At 38.9% G+C, this 21,175-nt stretch overlaps 1 protein-coding gene across 1 annotated transcript in view; it reads left to right on the plus strand.

Moving 5' to 3' along the window:
* Positions 1–21,175, plus strand: part of OSBPL10 (oxysterol binding protein like 10) — a gene marked incomplete at both ends in the record, with an annotated part of 97,611 nt that overhangs the window by 66,189 nt on the left and 10,247 nt on the right. The window contains 2 exons of the mRNA XM_079538321.1: positions 12,425–12,571; positions 18,830–19,313. Coding sequence (XP_079394447.1) covers positions 12,425–12,571; positions 18,830–19,313 — 631 coding nt within the window. The remainder of the gene's footprint in view (positions 1–12,424; positions 12,572–18,829; positions 19,314–21,175) is intronic.

A 21,175-nucleotide genomic window follows, 5' to 3' on the forward strand; every position in this document is an offset into this window, starting at 1 on the left:
TGATTAATTTATTGAGTTTTGTAATAAAGTTTGTGCCTAAGTAGAATAAAGCTGTGAATCACTTCCATCTGTGTGCTGCTCTTCCAGTTCAACTAATTGTCATTTTGGGTGTCAAAGTCCCCCTTTGAGCAACGAGAATGGGACTGCAGGCCAAACGTTTCCCCTGGTAGCCAAATACAAATGGCGGTTCTTAGGGGAGACCCGAGAGGGAAATGCTATTTTTCTTCACATCTCATAGTTTGATTAAGAACTATTATGTTGTAATATGCTGTATCTACATCTGCAATTTATGTCCATTCTTGTGATTTTTATTTTTTTTAATTCCTTAACTTGCCATGCCAGCTGATTCTTGCTGTCCTGAGGATTTGGCATCTGTGCAGTCTCTGTGCTTTCCTGTCTCTTAACTTTCCCTTGCTTACGTGCATGAGAAACTGTACACGTGTTCCATACAAAAGTATGTTTTTAATAGGATTGAAGTTTCAGCACTATAGGATTGAGGCTTAGCTCTGATTATCTAACTGTTAAGCCAGGTTTTCACTATGATAGTGATTGCAAGTGTAGTCTAGTCCTGATCATTAAGGATATTTCTGTCCCCTGGGTGATTTGAACTTTGATGTTTTCAAATGCAAGAGGGAACTGCAGAATTGTTTTCTTCTTAGTTCTTGAAGATATGTTTTTGTCCAATCTGTTCAGGAGATTGTGTCTTTTAGGATGAAGTTGCTTTCTGTCTTTAATATGGATCCTAATATGATGATGCTTCATCCTCTCTAGAGTCCTTTCTCTTTTAGAGCCATTAACGGATGATTTAGAGATGGTAAGAAGTAATTTTAAGTGTTTCTGTCATTTTAGAAGCAAAACTAGATAAGGGAAATAATTTCTAATTTGGTATTACCTTTTCTGTGTACATCTGTCTTGAGGCAGTCTTGTCCAAGACTCTGAATTATTTCCTGGTAAACTTTTCCCAGTGTTTCCTATTTCCTTTCTGTACTTGACGTAAGTGTTTGTAATCAGTGCTGGGAGGTCAGCTTAGCAATGAACAGGCAGTGCTATCTGCAAGTCCAGTAAAGGAGAGGAAACAGATCAGTGTGGGAAAGTAATATTAATGGTATTACACAGTCCCTTTTCACTGTTTAGCATCGATGTTACCGAATTGCTAAATGTGCCCTGCGTTTTGCTTTCTGCGTGATTAAGTGCTTTTGGGCTGAAGAGCACAGTAAATGAACTGTAATGACTTAGATAAATTTAACCTCTAGGCAAAAATGGTACCAGTTAATCTATTCTCTATCAGGCCATCTGAAAAATGAACTCTTGAGATAATCGATTGAAAACTTCTGAGGAAAAGTATGCGTAGGGATTAAATATACAATTATACTGAAAGTAGAATTATGTGACATAGGCCTGCTACAGCAGCCCTGACAGAAAATGACTAAGGTAGGCTAACCGATGTTGGGTTTACTTTTTTTTATAACCTTCTGAAGTAATTACTGTGTCAGCAAAGAATCTACTAAATCTGTTTATGTAAATAACAGATGCAAATTGATCTCCAGCCAAAGCCGTGGTATTTTGTCAGCCGAAGGCCCCAAATACGTATGTTCCATCTAATATCTGTAAAATATACTCGGGAGTATATTCTGCCTCAAACAAGAAGAGAGGCTTTAATACAAAATTTATATTTAATTTGAATAAACATGAGGTTCTGATTATTTGGCATTTCATAATTAATAGTGAATTTCAATGCAAATTCATCATTATAAAATCAGATTCACTTGCAGCAAGACTTAAAAACTAAGTTAAAATAGACAGATTGCTTATTCTATTAATTATAAAACCTGTGCCCCCTTGTAAATCTGTTTCCAAAGCCAATATCAATTTTATTTCAGGATTGTGCACTAACTGATTTGTTGTCTGAGTAGCTTTGTGCTATCATTTTCGCTTTTCTAGTGTGCAGATTTGGCCACACTGTCCATTAGTAAGCGTACCCATCTCTTTAAGGCTATCAGTAGCTTGCCTAGACTTCAGTGGGGTGGATTGAACTTTTTCACAGTATGTATTTGTCTCGGGTTGGTTATGCTTTATCTTTTTAAGCAAAGTGTCATTCAAACTGACCTCAGCTGTTCCATCCGGTCTTGCTAGAAAGAGGGTTTTCCACCTGTGATGATGAATTTTAGTGGTTCTTTATTTGAAAAGCTCTGCTTGTGGTAACAGGTGGGATGAAAGTGCTTAAGACTAAAACTTTACCTCAGCTGAGGAGTTGGCAGGAGAAAGTGAAGGAGTCAGGACTCTTTTACCTTACAGTGCAAACTGGCAGAGGCCAGATTTCTTTATGGTCAAGAATGAACCAAGTGATTCATGAGAGTGAGAACAAATCTTTGAAGCTTTTCAATTGGTCTCGAGAATGTAGCCATGTAAAAGGTGGTAGTTTTTTAGGCTCAGATTATTTCGTATATGGATTGACATTCTCTTATGAGGATGTTTTGAAAGACTCAAGCCTGTCTTCTTTTTTTTCCCCTCTTCTTTTGTGCCTGTGTGTGGCAGCAGTGAGAATGTATGTGGTGGATGGGACAAAGAATTTGAGGGAGAGAGGAGGAATCATAATAGTTTAATGAGTTTGCTGCCTTGGAAGTATTGTTAGTGTTGCCTGTGTCAGCATCCTTTCTGTTTCTTTCCTCTGATAAATATCCTGGCACGTTATTCTGCATAGAAGTAGTAGCAAAGCAAGAAATGGATATATGTATGGAGTAATCTTGCCAGACCAGATGATTGTAAATGTTAAGTTTATAGTTATGAAAGCATACCAGAAAAAAAATACAAATCTTCTTTTGTCTTTTGTTTGTTGAAAGATGTTGTGTATATCCCTTAAGCTGTAAAGAGAGTGATTTCCAACTATCAAATATCAGACCTGTATTCTTTTGATTAGTGACTGCTTGCTCTGGAGACCGATAGAGTAACATTTCTTCCTTAGTATTTCTCTGGTCAAAGTAGAACACTGAAGTTGGGATTCTATCAATATGAGCACAAGTTCATTTGAGTGTGATGGCTTTCCTTATCAGTGTGCTGTATGGGATGGTGGATGACTAACATTGCCTGCTGAGTCCCTTACCAAAAAGTCTTCCCTACTTTGTGGGTGTGAGAGACAAGTTGCTCCACGTTCATCAAGGTTCTACGCAAGGATCTCAGTCTAGTGAGGATACAGGAGGAAATCAAGAGGGTAAAACTTTCTGCTGTGCTTTCATCCATGTTTGTTTCCTTTACCAGCCTGCTGCTCCGTGCAGTTTTTTGTCTTTAGCTCAGGAAGAGTCACAGGCACACGACTTTCAGACCTTTCGCAGTCTCTGAAGTTTTGCCTGGCTGCTGCTGGGAGTCTTTATATAGGCTTCCAAACATTGGAATTTACGAGCTTGTAAATCATAAAGAACTTATTTTGAGTTGCCAGATGCTGTATTTAAAGCCATCTTGGTTCTAAGAAATTAATTCTCAAAACAAAACTGATTACAGGAAGTTCTTCTTCAGTAGTGTCTGTATGGCATTAGATGATGTGATACTGTATTGTTTTTCATGTATTTTTAGGTTAGTATAAAATTCACTGTTGTTATTTATTGTAGCCTTCAAGATTTTTTTTTTTTTTGCCTCAATTTAGGACAAGTCTGTAGGGCTTTTCTCTTTGAGCATTTTCTTTTTAGTATGTTCTTCTACTTGCTGTTCCTTGTTACCCTTTCTGATAACAGTGATGAAAAATATTTATTCCCTGTTCATACTGAATTTATGCAATATTGCCAAGTCCTCTGGTGTTTTAGGATTCACATTAAACAGTGTCATAATTCAGTTGCGCTTGCTTCATGATAGATATTCACAAGATGTGTGGACTGGTGCTGATACTTAATCTTTTTCTTTCAAGTCTATGTTTAGGAATGAGCTGCTTTTCAGCTGATTTTATGTACTGAGTACTTGGGGTTTAATGAAAATTAAGATAAAAGAAGAATTTTCTTACAAAGAAAATATGTTCATGTTGGGTTGTCAGACCTGATTTGATGCTGGACAGGGTTACAGTGCTATGAGTAATCCAAGTAAGGATCTCTGCATTTAAAAGGGTATTGGCTCACTGACTACTACTTTAATCTTAAAAGATCATTTCCATAGTTTGTTTCCAGTACTTTTATCTGAAAGCTTACGAAGATGCCCCATGTTTCATGTTACATTCATTTTGTTCTTACCACACATCAGAGCTTTCCATTCTTAAATTTCCTATGCTGTCTGGCCCTCTTCACTACTATGTTGTTATATTTGCTGAGTTTAAATAATTATGCCATGTAGGAAAGGGAAGCTTTCTGAGCTTATTTATGTGTAAAAAGACCTCTGTCACTGGAGATACTTGGGGGTGGGGGTGGGAAGCAAAACACGTTAGTGGAACTCTCAAGATAGTGAATATCCAGATAATGTTCTTGCCCCAAGATGCTTGTCAGATTGGTTTTGTTGGGAAGAAAGACTGCAGATTTATTTGTAACTCCAGGAGCTAGTTTTTGTAATTATTTTCTTTGCTTGCACCATCTGTATGTCAGCTTGTCTGCATTTACTAAGTGGTTAATATCAAGATCATCTCTGCAAAATGGACTTTACATACTTCCTTCATAGTGAAGCATCTCATAAAATGAGCAAGGTATTATTTTATTCCATAAATGACTGCAATTACATGTTGTATCTAAGATCTTGTGTAATGGAAAGGTCGTTCACCTCGCTGATCTCTGATCCTTGCACTTGTCCCTTGCTGGATAAATTTTATGGACATCCAAGTGTGTAGTATATTCTGACAAAGCAAAATACAGTAACCCACAAAATGCATATCAAGTATCCATACAAGAAATTTAGATGTTTTATCATTGATAATTCAGCTTTGAAGAATTTTTTTTTCCCTCTGGAGATCTGAATTAGCAAACTGAAATAACAGCTTTGCTAAGAAATTAATTTCAAAGCACATTGTAGGCTTCCTTTCCTGATATACGCTTTTTCCTACCAAATATTCTTTATTTAATTGTCAGTGATGAGCACAGTATCCCAGCAGCGATTACTTACCTATCTAGATATAGAAAAATATCTTGGTACCTATAATATAAGGTAAGTAGAAAACCAACTTATTTTCTGCTTTTTCCTTTATGCGGTTTGGAAGAAAGAGAAACAGTCTTGCTGATTGGATCTGTATGTAGATGACTGTGTCAAAGCAAAAAGAAGGACTTTTTTGCTTGCTATACTTATACTTAAGTTATGGTGTGCACACTTTTTAGTTCTAAAATCTTTCTCCTTTGATTGGTATCCTCTAGTATTTACATCTGTATTTAAGAAGTTATATTTTTTCAGTATTAGCCCTAAGCTATAGCAGTTGAATTCTAGAAAAAACTGTGTGTTTTATTCTCTCATTGAGGTGGCAGACATTTTGTATATTAATACCGTGAAAAATTTTTCCTAGCAATTAAATCAAAAGCTGGTAACAAAGGTAGTAGAGGAAACAGCTTTATGGAAATATTCTGAATAAATGAAAAAAATCAGCTCAGCCACCTACTTTTGTTGCTTTTAAGGGACCTTTTTGTGGGCAAAATTGAGGTGTGTGGGCTATAATGAGTTTTGCTTTCTAACTTCCCCATTTAAGCTCTGCTTTGTATGTAGGCTTGTTAAGCCATATTTAAAATAAGTAAATAAATAAATAAAACACTTGACAAATGGGGGCCCTTAAATCTCTTTGGAAGTCACTGGAACTTCAGTATCCGAGTGCCAGAGTTGCCATCAGAGTATAAGGTGTTGGCGCATTTGAAGTTTCATCCTTCATCTACTCTTTGCAATAATCAAAGTCCAAGGCATTAACAGGAGCAAAACTTAAGGCTTCAGTAGGCTTCAACTTAAGGATGGAGGAGGCCAGGGCTCAAGCAGTGAGTAAACTCAATTCACCCTAGCACTGCTTTTCCAACGTCTTATTTCTCTTCCTTCACAGTGTGCTTACACTGTTTAATAGCGTGATGATAAGTGCTGAGAAAAGTAGTTTCTCTTTGTTTTATTTGGAGTGCTCTTGAGGAGGAGAAAAGCTTGTTTTAAGAGAGATTAGAATCTTCCTGGATATATTTAAAAAAAAAAAAAAAAAAAAAAAGAACATGTTGGTTAAAAAGTGTTAATGTGTGAATGGCAACGTGTTGTAAGTTAGAGAAGTGCATAGATGATGGTGATTTCTGTCTTTATCATGGGTTTTAAAGCAACTGCATCTGAGCGTTTTCTTTCAAGATCCAGGTTAATGTCTGAACTGAAATCTTATTTAATTTCTGTTCACTTCAACACTTTGTATGAGAATTATTCCTTTCATTGCGTGCTAATGAATTAGTCTGCACATGAAATAGTTTAATAAATACGGTAAAAGCTTTATCTGAGATTCAGATCATTTCCAATAATGTACGGGGTGATGTAAGCTCACATGTTTTCCTGGCAGGTGCATGCCACAACTGATAGTAAATGTAATTAAATATTTCAAAAGTGTACCTGCTGGAAAAAGACAAGTGACCCAACTACAGGTTTGTGCAGTTTTATCAATTCTAATATAGTGACAAGTCCTGAAAGAAGCCAGTGCCTAATTATACAACAACACCCACTTTTGTATCTACTGTATCTACTGTACAGAGAGAATTCTAATTTGGGAATTCAGTGTGATGAAAATTGTATGGAGTCAATTTGTTGCGTTAGTGTAAATATGCTAAAACTCTCTGGCCTTACATGGAGTTACAAGTTATATTTAATCTTACACCCACAGAAAACCTGTTTGCGAGCTCTCAAGTTACACAAGTAAAAATGTAAATGATATTTGCAAGCCTCTATCATTAAGGAGGGAATCTGAAAATTAAAATTAAGCCTTTGACTTTTATGTGCAGTTCTAGGACTAATTGTAATCAGATGACTCTATGGAAAACATGTCAATCTTTGACTAGTCTGAGAATTCTAATTGTGTTTAATGTGGGTTCTGAACAAGTCTTGCAACTAATTTACTCCACCTTTCTCTTAATAGCGAAGTGTGTCAGACTCTGTTACTCTGTAGTATCATTTGCCATTTTTTTTAAATACAAAAAGATTTAATGCCTACTTCAGTTGGAATATTGTGAAATTCTTGTCCAAATGCTATAAGCTTTCCAAATTCATCGTGTTGCACCTGACTAGAGGTCTTCTTGTACTACATAAAACTTTTCCATATCTTGATAAAAATTTTTAAAATTCTTTGGTCCAGTTACATGCAGAATTGCCTTATGAGTCCTGTACAAGTTGTCACTGTGTGCATGTCAGGATATGTAGATCTCTGCTTATTACTGTGCTTGAGCACTTATTGCTGTGATGGAAGAAAGGCTGAGTTATGCCATGCCTTTTTTGCCTCATTCTTTGCTCTAAAATTGACCTTCAGGATTGTCAGGCCTCCAAGAAGGTGCTGAGTAAGAAGGATATACCTTTGCACATGGAGGACCAGATTAGGGAGCATTTAAACTGGATGTGCGTAAGTCTGTGGGCCTCCACAAGGTACATCTCTGAGCATGAAGGTACTTGGCCATTGTAATTACATGGCCACTCTCTGTTATCTTTGAAAAGTCATGGTGATTGGAAGAGGTTCATGAAGACTGAAGGAAAGCAAATGCCCTTTGTATCTTTGAATAGGGCAAGAAAGAACATCTGGAGAACTGCAGGTTGGTCAGCCTCACCTCAGTGCCTGGAAAGGTCATTGAATATCTGACCCTGGAATCCTTTTCCAAACACACAGAGGACAGAAGGGTGACTAGTAGTCAGTATATGTTTATGAGCTTACCTGCTTAAAATGCTGGCATGAAAGTCCTCTACAAGGTGACTGTCTTGGTGCATGTGGAGAAAGCAGTGTATGTTGTTTTGTTTCAGGTTTTTGACCTTGTCTTCCATAACATCTTCATAGACAGATGGGTAATGGATTAAGTAGTGAAGTGGATCAGAAGTGACTGAATGGCCTGTCCCAGAGGGTTGTGGTCAGTGGCACAAAGTACAGTTGGAGGCTAGTACACTAGCTATGTACCTAAGGGTCACTGTTGGGTCTAGTGCTGTCCCACATCTTCATTAATGACCTGGACGATGAGGGCAGAGTGTACCTTCAGCAAGCTTAGAGATGATACAGAGCTGGAAGGGGTTGGCTGATAAATTAGAGGGCTGTGCTGCTGTTGAAACAGACTGTAACAGGCAGCATAGCAAGAAATGTCTTCATGTTCAACACAGGGAGGTGCGAAGTAATGCATCTGGAACTATCTGCAGATAAGCCCCTGCACTAAATCAGTCCCAGGAGTCCTGGTAGATAGCTGTTGATGCACCAACAACGTACCCTTATGACAGAAACAGCAAACAGCCTCCTGGGCTGCATTAGGAAGAGTGCTGCCAGCAGATTGAGGGAAGTGCTCCTTTTCCTCTGCACAACACTGTTAAGGATGGTCAAACACAGTAGCACAGAGATATTGTGGAGTCTCACTTCTTGGAGATCTTAAGATCTGATTAGGACACAGTTACGAGCAATTGGCTCTAGTCAACCCTGTTTGAGCAGATGGGTTTGGAACCAGATGATCTGGAGAGATCTTTTCTAACCTAATAATTGGTGCAGTGGTTCTGTATATTCCTTTTTCTACGCTCCATTCCTTCAAATAAACAAGATCTATGCCATGCTTGACAAAACTGTTACATGGTGTGACTTATGAGTATGTTGGAAACTGAGCCCTGAACCTTATAACATAACTAATTATCTGAAATTAACTTCCAGTAAACAGTTACAGTTTGAAAATTGGAATATGTGGAGTAGTCTTTGGGAGAACAGAAGGAGTTTTGCCCTTTGACAGAAATGTAATTTCTAATTCTTTGATTCTGTCCCAAGTTTGTAGAAATGTCTTTTTTCCAGAAGAGTGTTTTTAATTGCAATATTTCTTTCAGAAGCAATTTCTTTCTTCTTTCCCAAGACGTTTGGCTTGAACATGAGTTTCCTATCCCAGGAGATGACCTTTCTAAATTCCAGTTCTAATGAAATAACTTATTTAAAATAGATCTCTTCCATAATGTGTTTTCTGCTTTTAAAGTCTAAGGAGTAAGCTTCAAAGGGTTTTCTAGAAATTGTGTTTTCTGAAAAATCTTGGTGGTTCAGATCGGTGTTGGAAATGTGTAGTGCTGGAAACATACACTGATGGTAAATAGAAGTGCCTTCTTGGTGTTTGTTTGTAAGTGGTTCTTTCTGATTCTTGGGTTCAGCATCCATCTTGCTCAGCTGTTTGTTCCCAGGCTGAGTTGCACAGCTCCAAAGCTTTTATTTTGTGCGCCAACCACTCAGGAATGAAGCAAATCACTGCTTTCCTACCTCAGCTATGCAATTATATTTAATGGGGAAAAGTCATTTACGTGTCTGTCTAATAATTCAGAAAAGCTGCCATTAAGGGATGATCGGTCAGTGTAATCCCTTAGATTTTACTGCATGCTTACGTATAGGTTTATACAAAACTGTTTACTATTTTCTGTTTGAAGAAATAAAAACTTGGTGGCACTTTAATGACATTTTGAAGATAAATTATCTTTTGCATTTTATGGCATTTATAGTGTTGCATTTTGTGGCTGTCTGTGCACACTCAATGTATTGTACTTACATGGTGGATTTTTTGCTTATTGGTTTGTTTTTAAGAAAGTTTGCATTTCTTAAAAGAGAAGTCTGTTTTCTACTATTAATTACGTGGAACAGCAAATGGGAAGAGAAGAAAACACATACAGGATATTGCTACTGAGCATGACTATTCAGGTCTGGTGACATAAGGAGCAGACTGCTACTTGTGTTCTGATTTTCTTGGAAAGTGAGGAAAGCTATGGAGAAGTGATGTCATTCTGCATGCATGAAGATCACTGTTGAACTGAAAACTCTAGTAGTGGAAGAAGGAGTAGAGGATTTTCAGTGTCCTTATGTGTGCTACTAAAATAGTTAAGATAATGAAAAACGCAGTCCTTACTGCAGAATGGTCATTAAAGATGCTTGATCCCAGTATTACATTGTACTTATTATCCTCCCTGAGGAGCTGGAAGTCTTTCATTTGAAACAATGCAAAATCTATTTCCCTGAATACTGCTGTTGATTCTAGAGCTGCTCCCACCCACTGTGTTCATTTTGTCCAGGAGCAATGGGAGGCAGGTGGCATTTTGCTAGCATCACTTTGAAAGGCATGGAAAACTTAATACCTGTTTTAGCAGGCAAGGAAGAAGTGTTTCTGTCCTTGGCTGAGTCTGCAGTCTTCAGGAGCAAAAGAAAATTATATGTTATTCCTCTTTTAACTGGTTGATGTGTAGCTTTTTTATTTTCTGATGCTGGCTGTTACTTGCAAGTGCTTTCTCTCTTCCTCCCTCATCCACCCCCCAGCCCAAACCTGGAGGGCAGCCCAGTGGGATGTCGTATGGGAAACAGCAATAGTGTTTTCCCCCCGGGAGCCGCTTGCAGTTAAGCTCACTGATCCCAGTGTCACATGACTCGCAACATGCGGAGCAGATTGACGTCCAGCACACACACTCCAACTCTTTGGATAGCCAAAAAAAAAAAAAAAAAAAAAAAAAAAAAAAGAAGAGGGGGTGGGAGTGAGGAGGGAGGTTCCCTTGCTTTTCCCCAGCACTATTAATTCCGGCTGGAGCTTGTTTGCCGCGAGCTTGTTTCATGGCAGTAACGAAGAAGCAGTGCTTACCCAGTAGCTCGGTGCTCTCAATGAGGTCAAGCTGGATCAAAGGCAAAGCTCCTGTGGAAACGCCTGCTGTAAGTTCTGCTTTTTCCACAGCCTCTCCAAATGAAACGTCGCCTCGACAACAGAGCCGGGCTTTCGTGTTTTATGTCTCCCCTGACTGATAGTTTTGTGTGAGGTTGTCGGGTTTATGTTGATTGAACTTGTCAATAAGGCATCAGCTGCTGTGTGCTTTGGGAGGAAAGGGATTATTGTTCTGTCTTTTTATTTTCTGAGGGAGTGGGAAGAGGAAAGTGTGGTTTTGTTCTTTTGAAAAGCTTTAAGCTGTTGGGGTTACAGCTCACCAGATCTTGTTTTATGTAAGCTACGTGTTCTACTGCCTTAAATAAAGTAATTGCGGGGTGTCTTTTAATTGTCCTTGGGTCTCACCAAATAGATAGTCTTTTGCAACTAGTTACCTAACATGTATTTAATTAAAAAGAAAGTGGAAAGGGCTTAATTAAAATCTTGAAAAGGTGCAGCAACTAAATTTCAGCAACATCCTTCTTACACCAGCTGCTCACCTGCGGGGTCACTAACGTGATATTCAGAAGTACTTCCTTTGAAACCCAATTCTGTGCATCAGCTTTTTTTAATGAAACTTTCACTTGCAGAGACTTTCATTGAGCTGAAAATGTTCTCCTTCTACGCAGCAAGCTCGCTGTTTCTGTGGGAATGTGCTGCTGAGCATGAAGGAATGCTAACTTCTGCGGGTGCTGTTGGCACATTTGCAGCATGGGCTTCATGGGGAATAATGCAATTCTGGGCTGTAAATTTTTTTGACTACATAACCCATCTTTCATTTAAAAAAAATAAGAAAATAAAAATCTGGAAGGCTTGCAAAGTGGACTGAACAAAACTACTAGCACCTGTTTGAGTTAGTGTGGTTAATATATTGTAAAACCCCAAGGGAAATAGTATCACAAATCATGGTCTCTATATGCTGTCAAGTTCCTTTTGAAGGGAGGTGGCTTGATGTCTTTTGAGCTTCAGCTGGCTTGTCTGCAAAATGGGCAGCATTGCCCCTGTTACACTGGGAAGCAGAATAATGTTGCACATGTCAAGGATTCATGGCATTGCCCTACCTTCAGTCATCTCTCTCTCTCTCTCTCTCTCTTTTTCTTTCCCTAGGATGTATATAGTTTCTTTATCTTCTTCAGTTAATAGTATGGACTATAGTGGCCAATGGCTGCTGGTTGATGTTCTATTTGAGGCTTGCTTAGGTATCAAACTTTAGAACTGGGATAAAAGAATGGGGAAAAGAAAGTGTTAAATCTGATCTTACAACATCTGGGTGATACATGAATATGTGCTGAAGATACATGTGCAACAAACTTGTGAAGGCTTATTTGCATTTGTGTACTTCTGATTATTAAATAGCTTAACATGCTGTTACTTAACATGCTGTGATTTTTTATTTTTTGTTTTGCCTGACATCTGACTGCAATATAGATAAGAATATAATGTGTAAATTAGCGTCTGATACTTAATACTGGTGCTCAAATGAAAGGATCAAGATACTCTGTGAACCCATCACTGGCTTTTTATTCGTACGTTTCTTTTTCAACAGCTTGTCTTTTGTTCCCTTGAACAGCTTCATTTTAAATGTATGTAGTAGAGAAAATAATTTTTGTCATTTTGGATGGTGATTTTTCTTTTCATTTCAGCGGTCAACATCTGACTTGATCTTAGCTGAAGATGAAGCGACGGATACAGAAGATAACGAAGAGGAAGATTTAGGAGTCATGGAGGATCAACGTAGTGTAATTCTCCATCTCATCTCTCAACTCAAACTTGGCATGGACCTTACCAGGGTATGGGCACAGTATCTTTTTCCTAATGTGTTTGTGTGTGTGTGTGTGTGTGTGTGTGTGTGTGTGCGTGCGTGCTTGACCCAATAGACAAAGATGTTTACCTCTTCATAAAAGGGTGGTTCTGGACAGCTGTGGGCTCCTATTGTCTGCTAGGCAGGCTTTCACATGAAAGACATTGTTAGGGGGAAAAAAATGGATTTAGAAATTTTTTTTTAAGAAATTTTTCTTAATTTTTTTACAAATCCTCCAAAACAACTGTATATATCCCACATGTATATTAAGTCAGAGTGCATCAAGCATGTGAGGAGCCATAGTGTCAGTTTTAAGGAGATCTGTGCTTGAGTTACTGCTTTGCGGATTGAATCCCTTTTAATTACTTGGCAGCTTCAATTAATTAAAAAAAGAAAAAAGTAATGGTAAACAGGACAGTCTTCAGTGTATCATAATGCATGTCTGTGCTCAGCAGCTCGGCAGATAGACATTCTGTACATCCTCCTGGCTTTGGAGCCAGTATTGTCATGAGCTTATCCATACAGATGTGAACAGAGAAGTTATGGTTACTGAGAGATTTCCCATAAGTAGCTATGAAGTAGCTGTGCAGGAGATTATTTTCACAGGCATTTGTGTATTTTGAAGAGTTGCATCTGCTTTCCTTTTAATCTTATGTATTAATCAAAATCTGTTTTTACTATTTTGTACAAACTAAGACTTTCTCATGTAGTCTTCTCTGCTTCTTCTAAAACAATTGACACTATTTATAAATACTTATATTTTTAAGACTGAGCAATCCCATGATCTGTTCCTAAGTATAGCTATTGAATAACTACTGGGAAGTTAATGTTTTGTTCTAAAGAGGACAAATTTTAATCATTTAATTTGTTCATAATTTATACTTGTCACTTCTTAGTACGTCTGGTGTTATGTACAGTTCATTTCTATTTTGTTTCTCTGTCATTCAGTCATTAATAACCCTTCCTCTTCTCTGTTTTGGTTGGCTGTGGCTGCTGGAATCTCTGATGTTTAAACTAGACTAAGATTCCTTATCTATTAGTTTTGTGTGCATTATAACATTCTGTCTTACCTGAATAAGACTTTTCTTTCTGACTCCTGGTGTCATCTTTTTGTCTTCAGAGGCAAAAATCCCAGATGCACCATTGATGTAAATAAATTTCTGTAAATAAGAGAAGTGTAGACATGTATATGAAAAGTATGTAGGTAAATGAATACGATAACCTATTTCTTATGCAACGTTCTTGGAGCATAGTTTTTGAGGGCAGCAATGAGTATCATCAGATCTGTGCTACGGCAGAATGTTTGTGTGCATGAATGTGTGTATAATGCCTACAACCTGAAAAGAAGAGCAGGCATATGGCAGAGTTAGATCTCTCTCGTGTGTGTGTGATGCATGGCTACACATATGATGAGTATTGATGAGACGTGCCACATGTGCACATCACTTTTCTGACCATTTTAAGGATTAAAATAAAAAATTACAGGACAGCTGGCTGCTTTTTTTTTCTTGTTTTTTATTAACTTTGCTAACTGACATGAGGCCCTCAGGGCCACAGACGTGTGACAATAAAGCTCAGTTCGTTGGCTGTGCCGCTTACTGTTCATTATTCCTGTGGAAGTCAGATTTCAGATAGCCTTGGTGCTAGTCAGCTTCTGCTGGAAGTGCTTCTGACACAGTAGTTGCTAACATCAGAGGATATTTTTGTATGTTTGCATTTTCCTCTGCCGTCTTCCCTAGGGTTGTTTCTTTATTTTTTTTTATGAGCTAGGGACTGTAGGATGAGGTGCACGTGAACAAACAGCTCTTCTGAGCCCTTGCTGACTTTTGGTTCTGGATGCGTAATCATTATCTTCTTGCATCGCGTCAGAGGAAACAACATTACATTAGTGCTGGCCTTGCCTGCAGTGCCACGAGTTTCCTACAGTGATAATAGCCACATTTAGCGTCGTAGAGGTGTTTCACTTTTGAAACGTGTCATGCTGCCATGCCTTTTAATGAAGAATTAAACAGTAAAACATCGCTGTGAAATAAAAACCCCACAATGAAGAATCAAATCTGCACGGGGATTTGCTAGAACAGGCTAAGCCCTGTGGTGGCTAAATGGACTTCAACAGCCACTGAGAGATGGGTGAGCAGTTTGTGGTGGCAGAGCACAACACAGCACCGATGCCTTGGACTGGTTTCAGACTTTATATTTCGCTTAAAATTGGCATTTATGGGGAGGAGAAGAAGAAAAGATAGAAAAACAAAAGGAAAATCCTGTCACACTTATAAATTGCTTATTATTTGGGCTTTTCAAAAACAAAAAACAGTACCAGAAATCTCTTCTAGCCTAATAAATGTGTTGGCAAATGGCATCTGATGGGTTGAAATTAGTGCTAACAGTTTGTAGAGATGGGTGATTGCTCACCCCATTTCCTTACCTTCCATGTGCATTGTAACTGTACTGAAAAACAAGGGGCTGCCGATCAGAGTAGAAGCGTTACTGGTAGTTTTGCAGTCTATCAGTCTGTTGTAAATTAGTTCTGCAGTTTGTTCACAACGTCTTATGGTTTAAAATTGCAAGATGAATTCATATTGTAATTAAAAACATAAGTGGGTGGAAAAGACCCTTATTTTACTCCCACAACAATGCAGATGACCGTAGAAGGCTTCTGTCTCTCTAAGGTAGTGAAAATCCCAGCTTGGGGTGTGCTGGTCAGGTTTCTGAAAGAGTGGGTTACAGTGCTGACACCCATCTTTTGCCTCCTAGTAAATCATGGAAATGGTGATCAGTATCTTTATTTGTAAGAACTTATGCTGTACATTTCTCAGTTGCATTCAGATCTGATTAAATATGTTGAATTCAAATCCTCTTTTTAACATCAAGGGAAAGGGAAGGATATCAGTTAAACAACTTGTTTTTCGTAGGGAGACCAAGAGTGGAAGTCAACATTTTAGTGCACCATCAGGCAATTCTTTGCTTCAGACTTTGGTAATTTGATATTTATTCTGGAGAGATTCTGCTGTCTGTTTAGTTGTCATGACAGCTTCTCCTCATAGGAAAATATGAGATAGCATTGACCTAATGTAATTAAAAAAATGAGAAAAAAAAAAAAAAAAAAAAAAAAAAGCTGATGTAGTCCCCAAAAAAAAACAACCCAAACATACATAGTAATTGTGTTTTGCTAGAATGAGTTCTGTTTGACTGCAGAAGAGTCCAAAAACTCACTCATTTGAAAGATAGAGTAGTAGCAGAAGTGCATGGCAATCCTGTGCTGGCAAGAAAAATGCAGTGTGCCTTCCAAACTTGTTTGTATGTGTTTGTTTTTGTTTTCTTTTTTTTTCTCCTGAGGAAATCAAGAAGGGATGAGTTACAAACAAAAAATTCCTAGTGTGATTTTCTGACTCTGTTAGAGGGTGATGGTGTTGCATACTGAAGATTCCAGGCAATGAGATTACTTCACAAGGGGCAGTGTTTTCTAGATATTTTTGTAAAACACTAGAGCTTTGTAAGCTTTGAAACTCAGTTTTCATATGTACTTACGCCTCCTTTTGAGGAAACAATTTAATTACTCTGTTTTGCAAAGGATCCTTACCTGCTACAGTTGAGGGTGCATTTTCCATTGTAGGTCGGGCTTTCAAAGCAAGATCCTGTGAGCTGGCTTCCAAATTTCAAATTGATTACTGAAACTGAATAACAAAAATGTCCGGTTTTTCATAATGTCTCTTTAGTGACTGTGTTAGCATGGCTGTGTTAAGCATATAATGTGAAGCAACTGGTGTCCGAGAGAGTGGGTGCGAGGCTGTGTTTTCAGGCAAGCCAACAGGATGAAACCACAACAGTCTTAATGTTGTATCATCAGATTTGCATGATCTTAAGCATAGCCCATTGCTTCCTTTTCTTCTCCTCCATTTGTGCTAATAAAGGTCACTCTTAGAGTGGGCCAGTTGGACATGAAGAGAGATGCAGTGCTTTTTATTCAGATGAGTTTCCCTGCCCTTTCTATTCTGTACAGTGATAGCAACTGCTGGCATTTCTAGGCAGCAGTGGTAGGCTTTTTCTGTGTTACTGGCTGTTTCCCTTTTGGTACCCTGGTCTTTTAGTGTACAGTTCATATTAAAATGAGATTCTGTCACTAATGTTGAATTAAGTTTTTAAAGGTGATATCAGAAAACGAATATTTGGTCAGAATGAGAATGTTGCAAGGAAAAGGGAGTAGTTTCGAGAGCTAAAAATACTGTAAGAAGATCTCTTTCTACTTTTACTTCCAGATTTTAACTTTCACCTTTCAAAAGCAACCTCCTCAGCTACTTCTCCACCCATCACAGAACCACAGGGCACTGAGGATGGTATTTGGCACTCAGTAGATTACCATGAATAGTGTAAAGTTAAGGTCTTGGCGTCTTTCAGGGGCTCATTAGTTTAGTAATAGAAACTGTGTAGAGTCCTCAAGTGTTACAGAGTCTGAGGAATATTGCAGAGAGAACTTCACTTGATTTATGTCTAAACCTGTAAAAATATTAGCCTAAGAATGACTGTATTATTTATACTCACACGTGCACAGAAGGAGAGAGAAAATGAGCATGCATGTTACCAAACGGAGCAGCGATCTGGTTTTGTTTTGTGGGGTATGATGACTTACTGTGAAGAATTAAGATTGTTTGAGCCATCATGAAGAGAATTTTTTTTTCACACTTGCGAGTTTTCTTTAGAAAGAACTAAGTTGTGGATAGAAATTTGATGGCTTCTGTTCCATTATCCATGGGATGCATAGATCTGAACTGGGCTTTGGTTCCATGTATGAGATGAAAGGGCAGAGCAAATGTATTTGTTTGAAAAGTGATTTTCTGCGTGTTCTGAATAACCCTCCCTTTTGGGGAAGGGAACAAGTAAATATGGAGGAGAGTTAAAAGGGAAAAGGAAGCGAGCTGGAAGAGGAAAGCTGAAGAGCTGCTTTAATAGAGGATGGCAGTAGTTCTGTAATTGGCATCACCAACCCATTTGACTCCAGAGGGATATCTGTGCCAGAAATCCCTTGTTGGCTGCACAGCAGTGAGCTCTGAGCTTCCCTGAACAAGGTATGGAGGGCAGGGGGAAGAGGGAATGTGGAAAAATGGAGAGAAATAAATTATTCTAAGTCACTCCAAGAAGTTTTATTGAAAACTTCCAACAAAGCCTTGTTCCTAAGTGGGAAGTGGGGGGCATTGGTGACATCTGTGCTGCCAGATGAGCCATTCGAGATTGTGCCCAATTCACTCGGGACGGCTGCCTGCCGTGCAGCCTGACTCGCACTCAGTCCCAGCATCCCTCTAGGCCACATGGGCCTCTCTAGTCCCAGGACACTGATGTAACAGCTTGTGCACTTGTTTGTTTCAACTTGGGTGAAATAAGGTAGAGGCATGCAGTGGCTTCCTGCAGTCATGTGGTGGGGGGTGAAGTGGAAGAGGAGTGCCACATGCTCTGGGGTGACTGGAGAATGGAGTGGGAAGGTCAGGGGGATACAGTGACAGGGTATGGCAGGCATAGTCCAACCTGAAGCATTTTCCTGCCTTAGAACCTCTTGGGAAAGGCCTCTGGAGTGATTTTATCCTTGGAAACCCACTCAAGATTTACCTTGGGTTGGATCTTGTTAGCCTGGTTGGAAGGGACTAAAAGGGAACAGAGTTACATACGCATGCACAGTGGGTGGCCGGGGACCTGGAGTGAAACTGGGAGCCCAGGTGCTTGAGGTACTGGATAGCTGTGCACATTATATTGTCCATCACTTAGATTGGGATGCATATGTTTATGTACAAAACCCATCTTTTTAATGGTTTGGGAAGGTGTGCTTTTGTTTTGGAGAGTCATAATCAGTTGGGTCTGTTGATGTTAGAACTAAATCAATTTACATCAGAGTATGGGTATTTTTCTGCCTTGTGAGCCAGGAGAGCAATGAGAACAATGGTTTGTTTATTAACTAAGAGGAGAGGAAAAGCAGAATTTCCATGAGATTGGAACAGCACATCTCTGTTGCATGAGCTGCTGTTGAGAATCATAATGAAATAGGAAGCAGCCGGCGCAGCTATCAACACTGCTGCTTTTTCCTTTACCCATTTATATACACTGCAGAGGAAGGGAAATTGCTGTTACAGAGGGGAGGAAAATACATTATCCTGAAAGTTGGCTAGGCCAGAATTGCAGCTGTCTTAACTGTTTTCCCCCCCTACCCCTCGTAGTATGATCATGGGGAAATCATATCTGCCTTTGTCTGCTTTGCATACAGGTAGTGCTTCCAACATTTATTTTGGAGAAAAGATCCCTGCTGGAGATGTATGCAAATTTCATGGCCCATCCAGACCTGTTTTTGTCAATTGCAGCTGGAGCCACTCCTGAGGAAAGAATTATCTGCTTTGTGGAGTATTATCTAACAGCTTTTCATGAAGGCCGAAAGGGAGCGGTTGCCAAGAAGCCCTATAACCCTATAATTGGTGAAACGTTTCATTGCTCATGGGATGTGCCTAAAGATAAAGTGAAACCATTCAGAACTAACGGTGCCTCTGCGGTTTCTAAGGACCCAGCCAAGGAGTCTGGCCAGGACCAGTCCACGTGCTACAAGCTGAGGTTTGTGGCTGAACAAGTGTCCCATCATCCACCGGTATCTTGCTTTTACTGTGAGTGCAAGGAGAAGAAAATGTGTGTGAACGCTCACGTATGGACCAAAAGCAAGTTTATGGGCATGTCAATAGGTGTTTCTATGGTAGGTGAAGGTAAGAAATGTGACTTTATTTTATTTCTTGAGCTAATGTTATTAGAGTCAAAACAGCAGGAATGTATATTTATACGCGGTGGTTAATTATATCTGAAATATGGAATCATACAATCACCAAGGTTGGAAAAGACCTCATCTTGTCCAACCATCTACCTGCCATCAGTATTTCCCCACTAAACCATGTCCCTTAGCACATCCAACATGCTTCTTAGTCACCTCCAGGGATGGTGACTCAACCTTCCTTCCTTCCAACCTTCCTGGGCAGCCTTTTTCAGTTCCTGACAGCTCTTTCAAGGAAAAAATTTTTCCTAATATACGGTCCTATGTTAAGCTGCAGTAGCAATTGGCTGAGGACAGTATATTTTGTAAGAACGGTTTTAGTTTTCTTGTTTGCTTTTAAAGTAATATCCAATTAGATATTGGAGATTTACAAGTGGAGCGAAGAAATAAGAAAGGAAAAGCATTTGTATTTAAGCTCAACATTCCTTTCTCACAGTTTCAATAAAGAATCGTGGCTTCTGTAGTGCTTGCTATAGTAATGTATTGTCTCAAGCTTTGTGATAAGCCAAATAATTGAGGTATTAATCACAATTTGCTATTTCGTATGTGCGCATTCAGCTTTGTGATAAACTGTTGCTGAATAGGAATTCAGAAAAGCAGGGAGTCAACAAATTATTAATGTGTGATATGAACTGATAAACACGCCTGTATCCATCTTGTTACTGACTGCTAATTTATTAATTTAATGTTTCAAAACAGTTTAGTCCCTCTTGATATTTGAGGGTAATCTCTGTCTGTGTTATCTATTCCTTTTTGTTAACTAGCTTCTAGGCAGATAGGAAATCTTAGAAACACCAGAACAACTTAGAGTAATTGTTTATTTTTGCCATTATGCTAAATAATATCAACATTGAAGATAGTAACAAAGGAGGGTGAGGACAACCATTTGGGGTGCCGAAATACCCTGATACTTGAGAGCAGACAGATATGTTCTGTTGTTCCTGCTGGAAGTAAGCAGCAAAGTCAAACAATAGACATGGCTGCAGTAGCTTCTTTCCTGATGTCAATATATTCACTTTTCGTACCTGAACCTTGAAACTTGTTTGCTGTTGGATCTGATATTGTGGTAGTTGTGATAGTTGAAGTCCATAATCGTGCTGCTGTTTTCTTTTTCCAGAGATTTCGTTATCTTAATATGGGGTGAAGAGAGAATCAGAAGGGAAGCAGGTCCTTTTGTCCATCTCCTTATTGTCCTACTTACAGGCCAAGTCTTTGGTTTCACTTGTCACATTTTTCTGGTACATGTACAAGTCTGATACTGTTTTCTGAGTGAAGGGAGCCGTTTAGTAGAATTACAATCAAAAGCAAAGCCTTTTTAGCAGTGAGAAAATTTCTTTTTCTTGCCGCTAGCATACAGCTCCCTGGGATTGGGGGTGTCTACTGTGGGGATTATTTAAGACTTCAAAGTCCTGATGTGTCCCAGTTTTGAGAGAGAAAAGGGTATAGGAATTAACTGCTTCCCCACTCCAATGATTGTTTAGTGTGCATTTGTGAGAATAAATTTCCTTCCTATGTGATCCCAGAGAGGTGCCATCAGTGGAGGCGTTCTTTGGGGATCATCTGTAGTGACAAACCCTTTTAGTGTAAGGTTTACCACTGTCTTTGTGATGAACATTTGTGGAAGAAGTTTGGGGTTACCAATTTATAGCTGTCATTCATCTTTTTTGTTCACATAAGCAATGCAGAAGCGTGTGGACTCATGGTGACAGCAATTCTTTGAAGTGATAGAGAAACGCCAGTGCAGCCCAGGCATTTCTGTTGTGTGTGGAGAACCAGCAATAAGCAGCAGGAAATTGTACC

Source organism: Tetrao urogallus (assembly GCF_951394365.1).
Source record: "Tetrao urogallus genome assembly, chromosome: 7".
NCBI lineage: Eukaryota > Metazoa > Chordata > Aves > Galliformes > Phasianidae > Tetrao > Tetrao urogallus.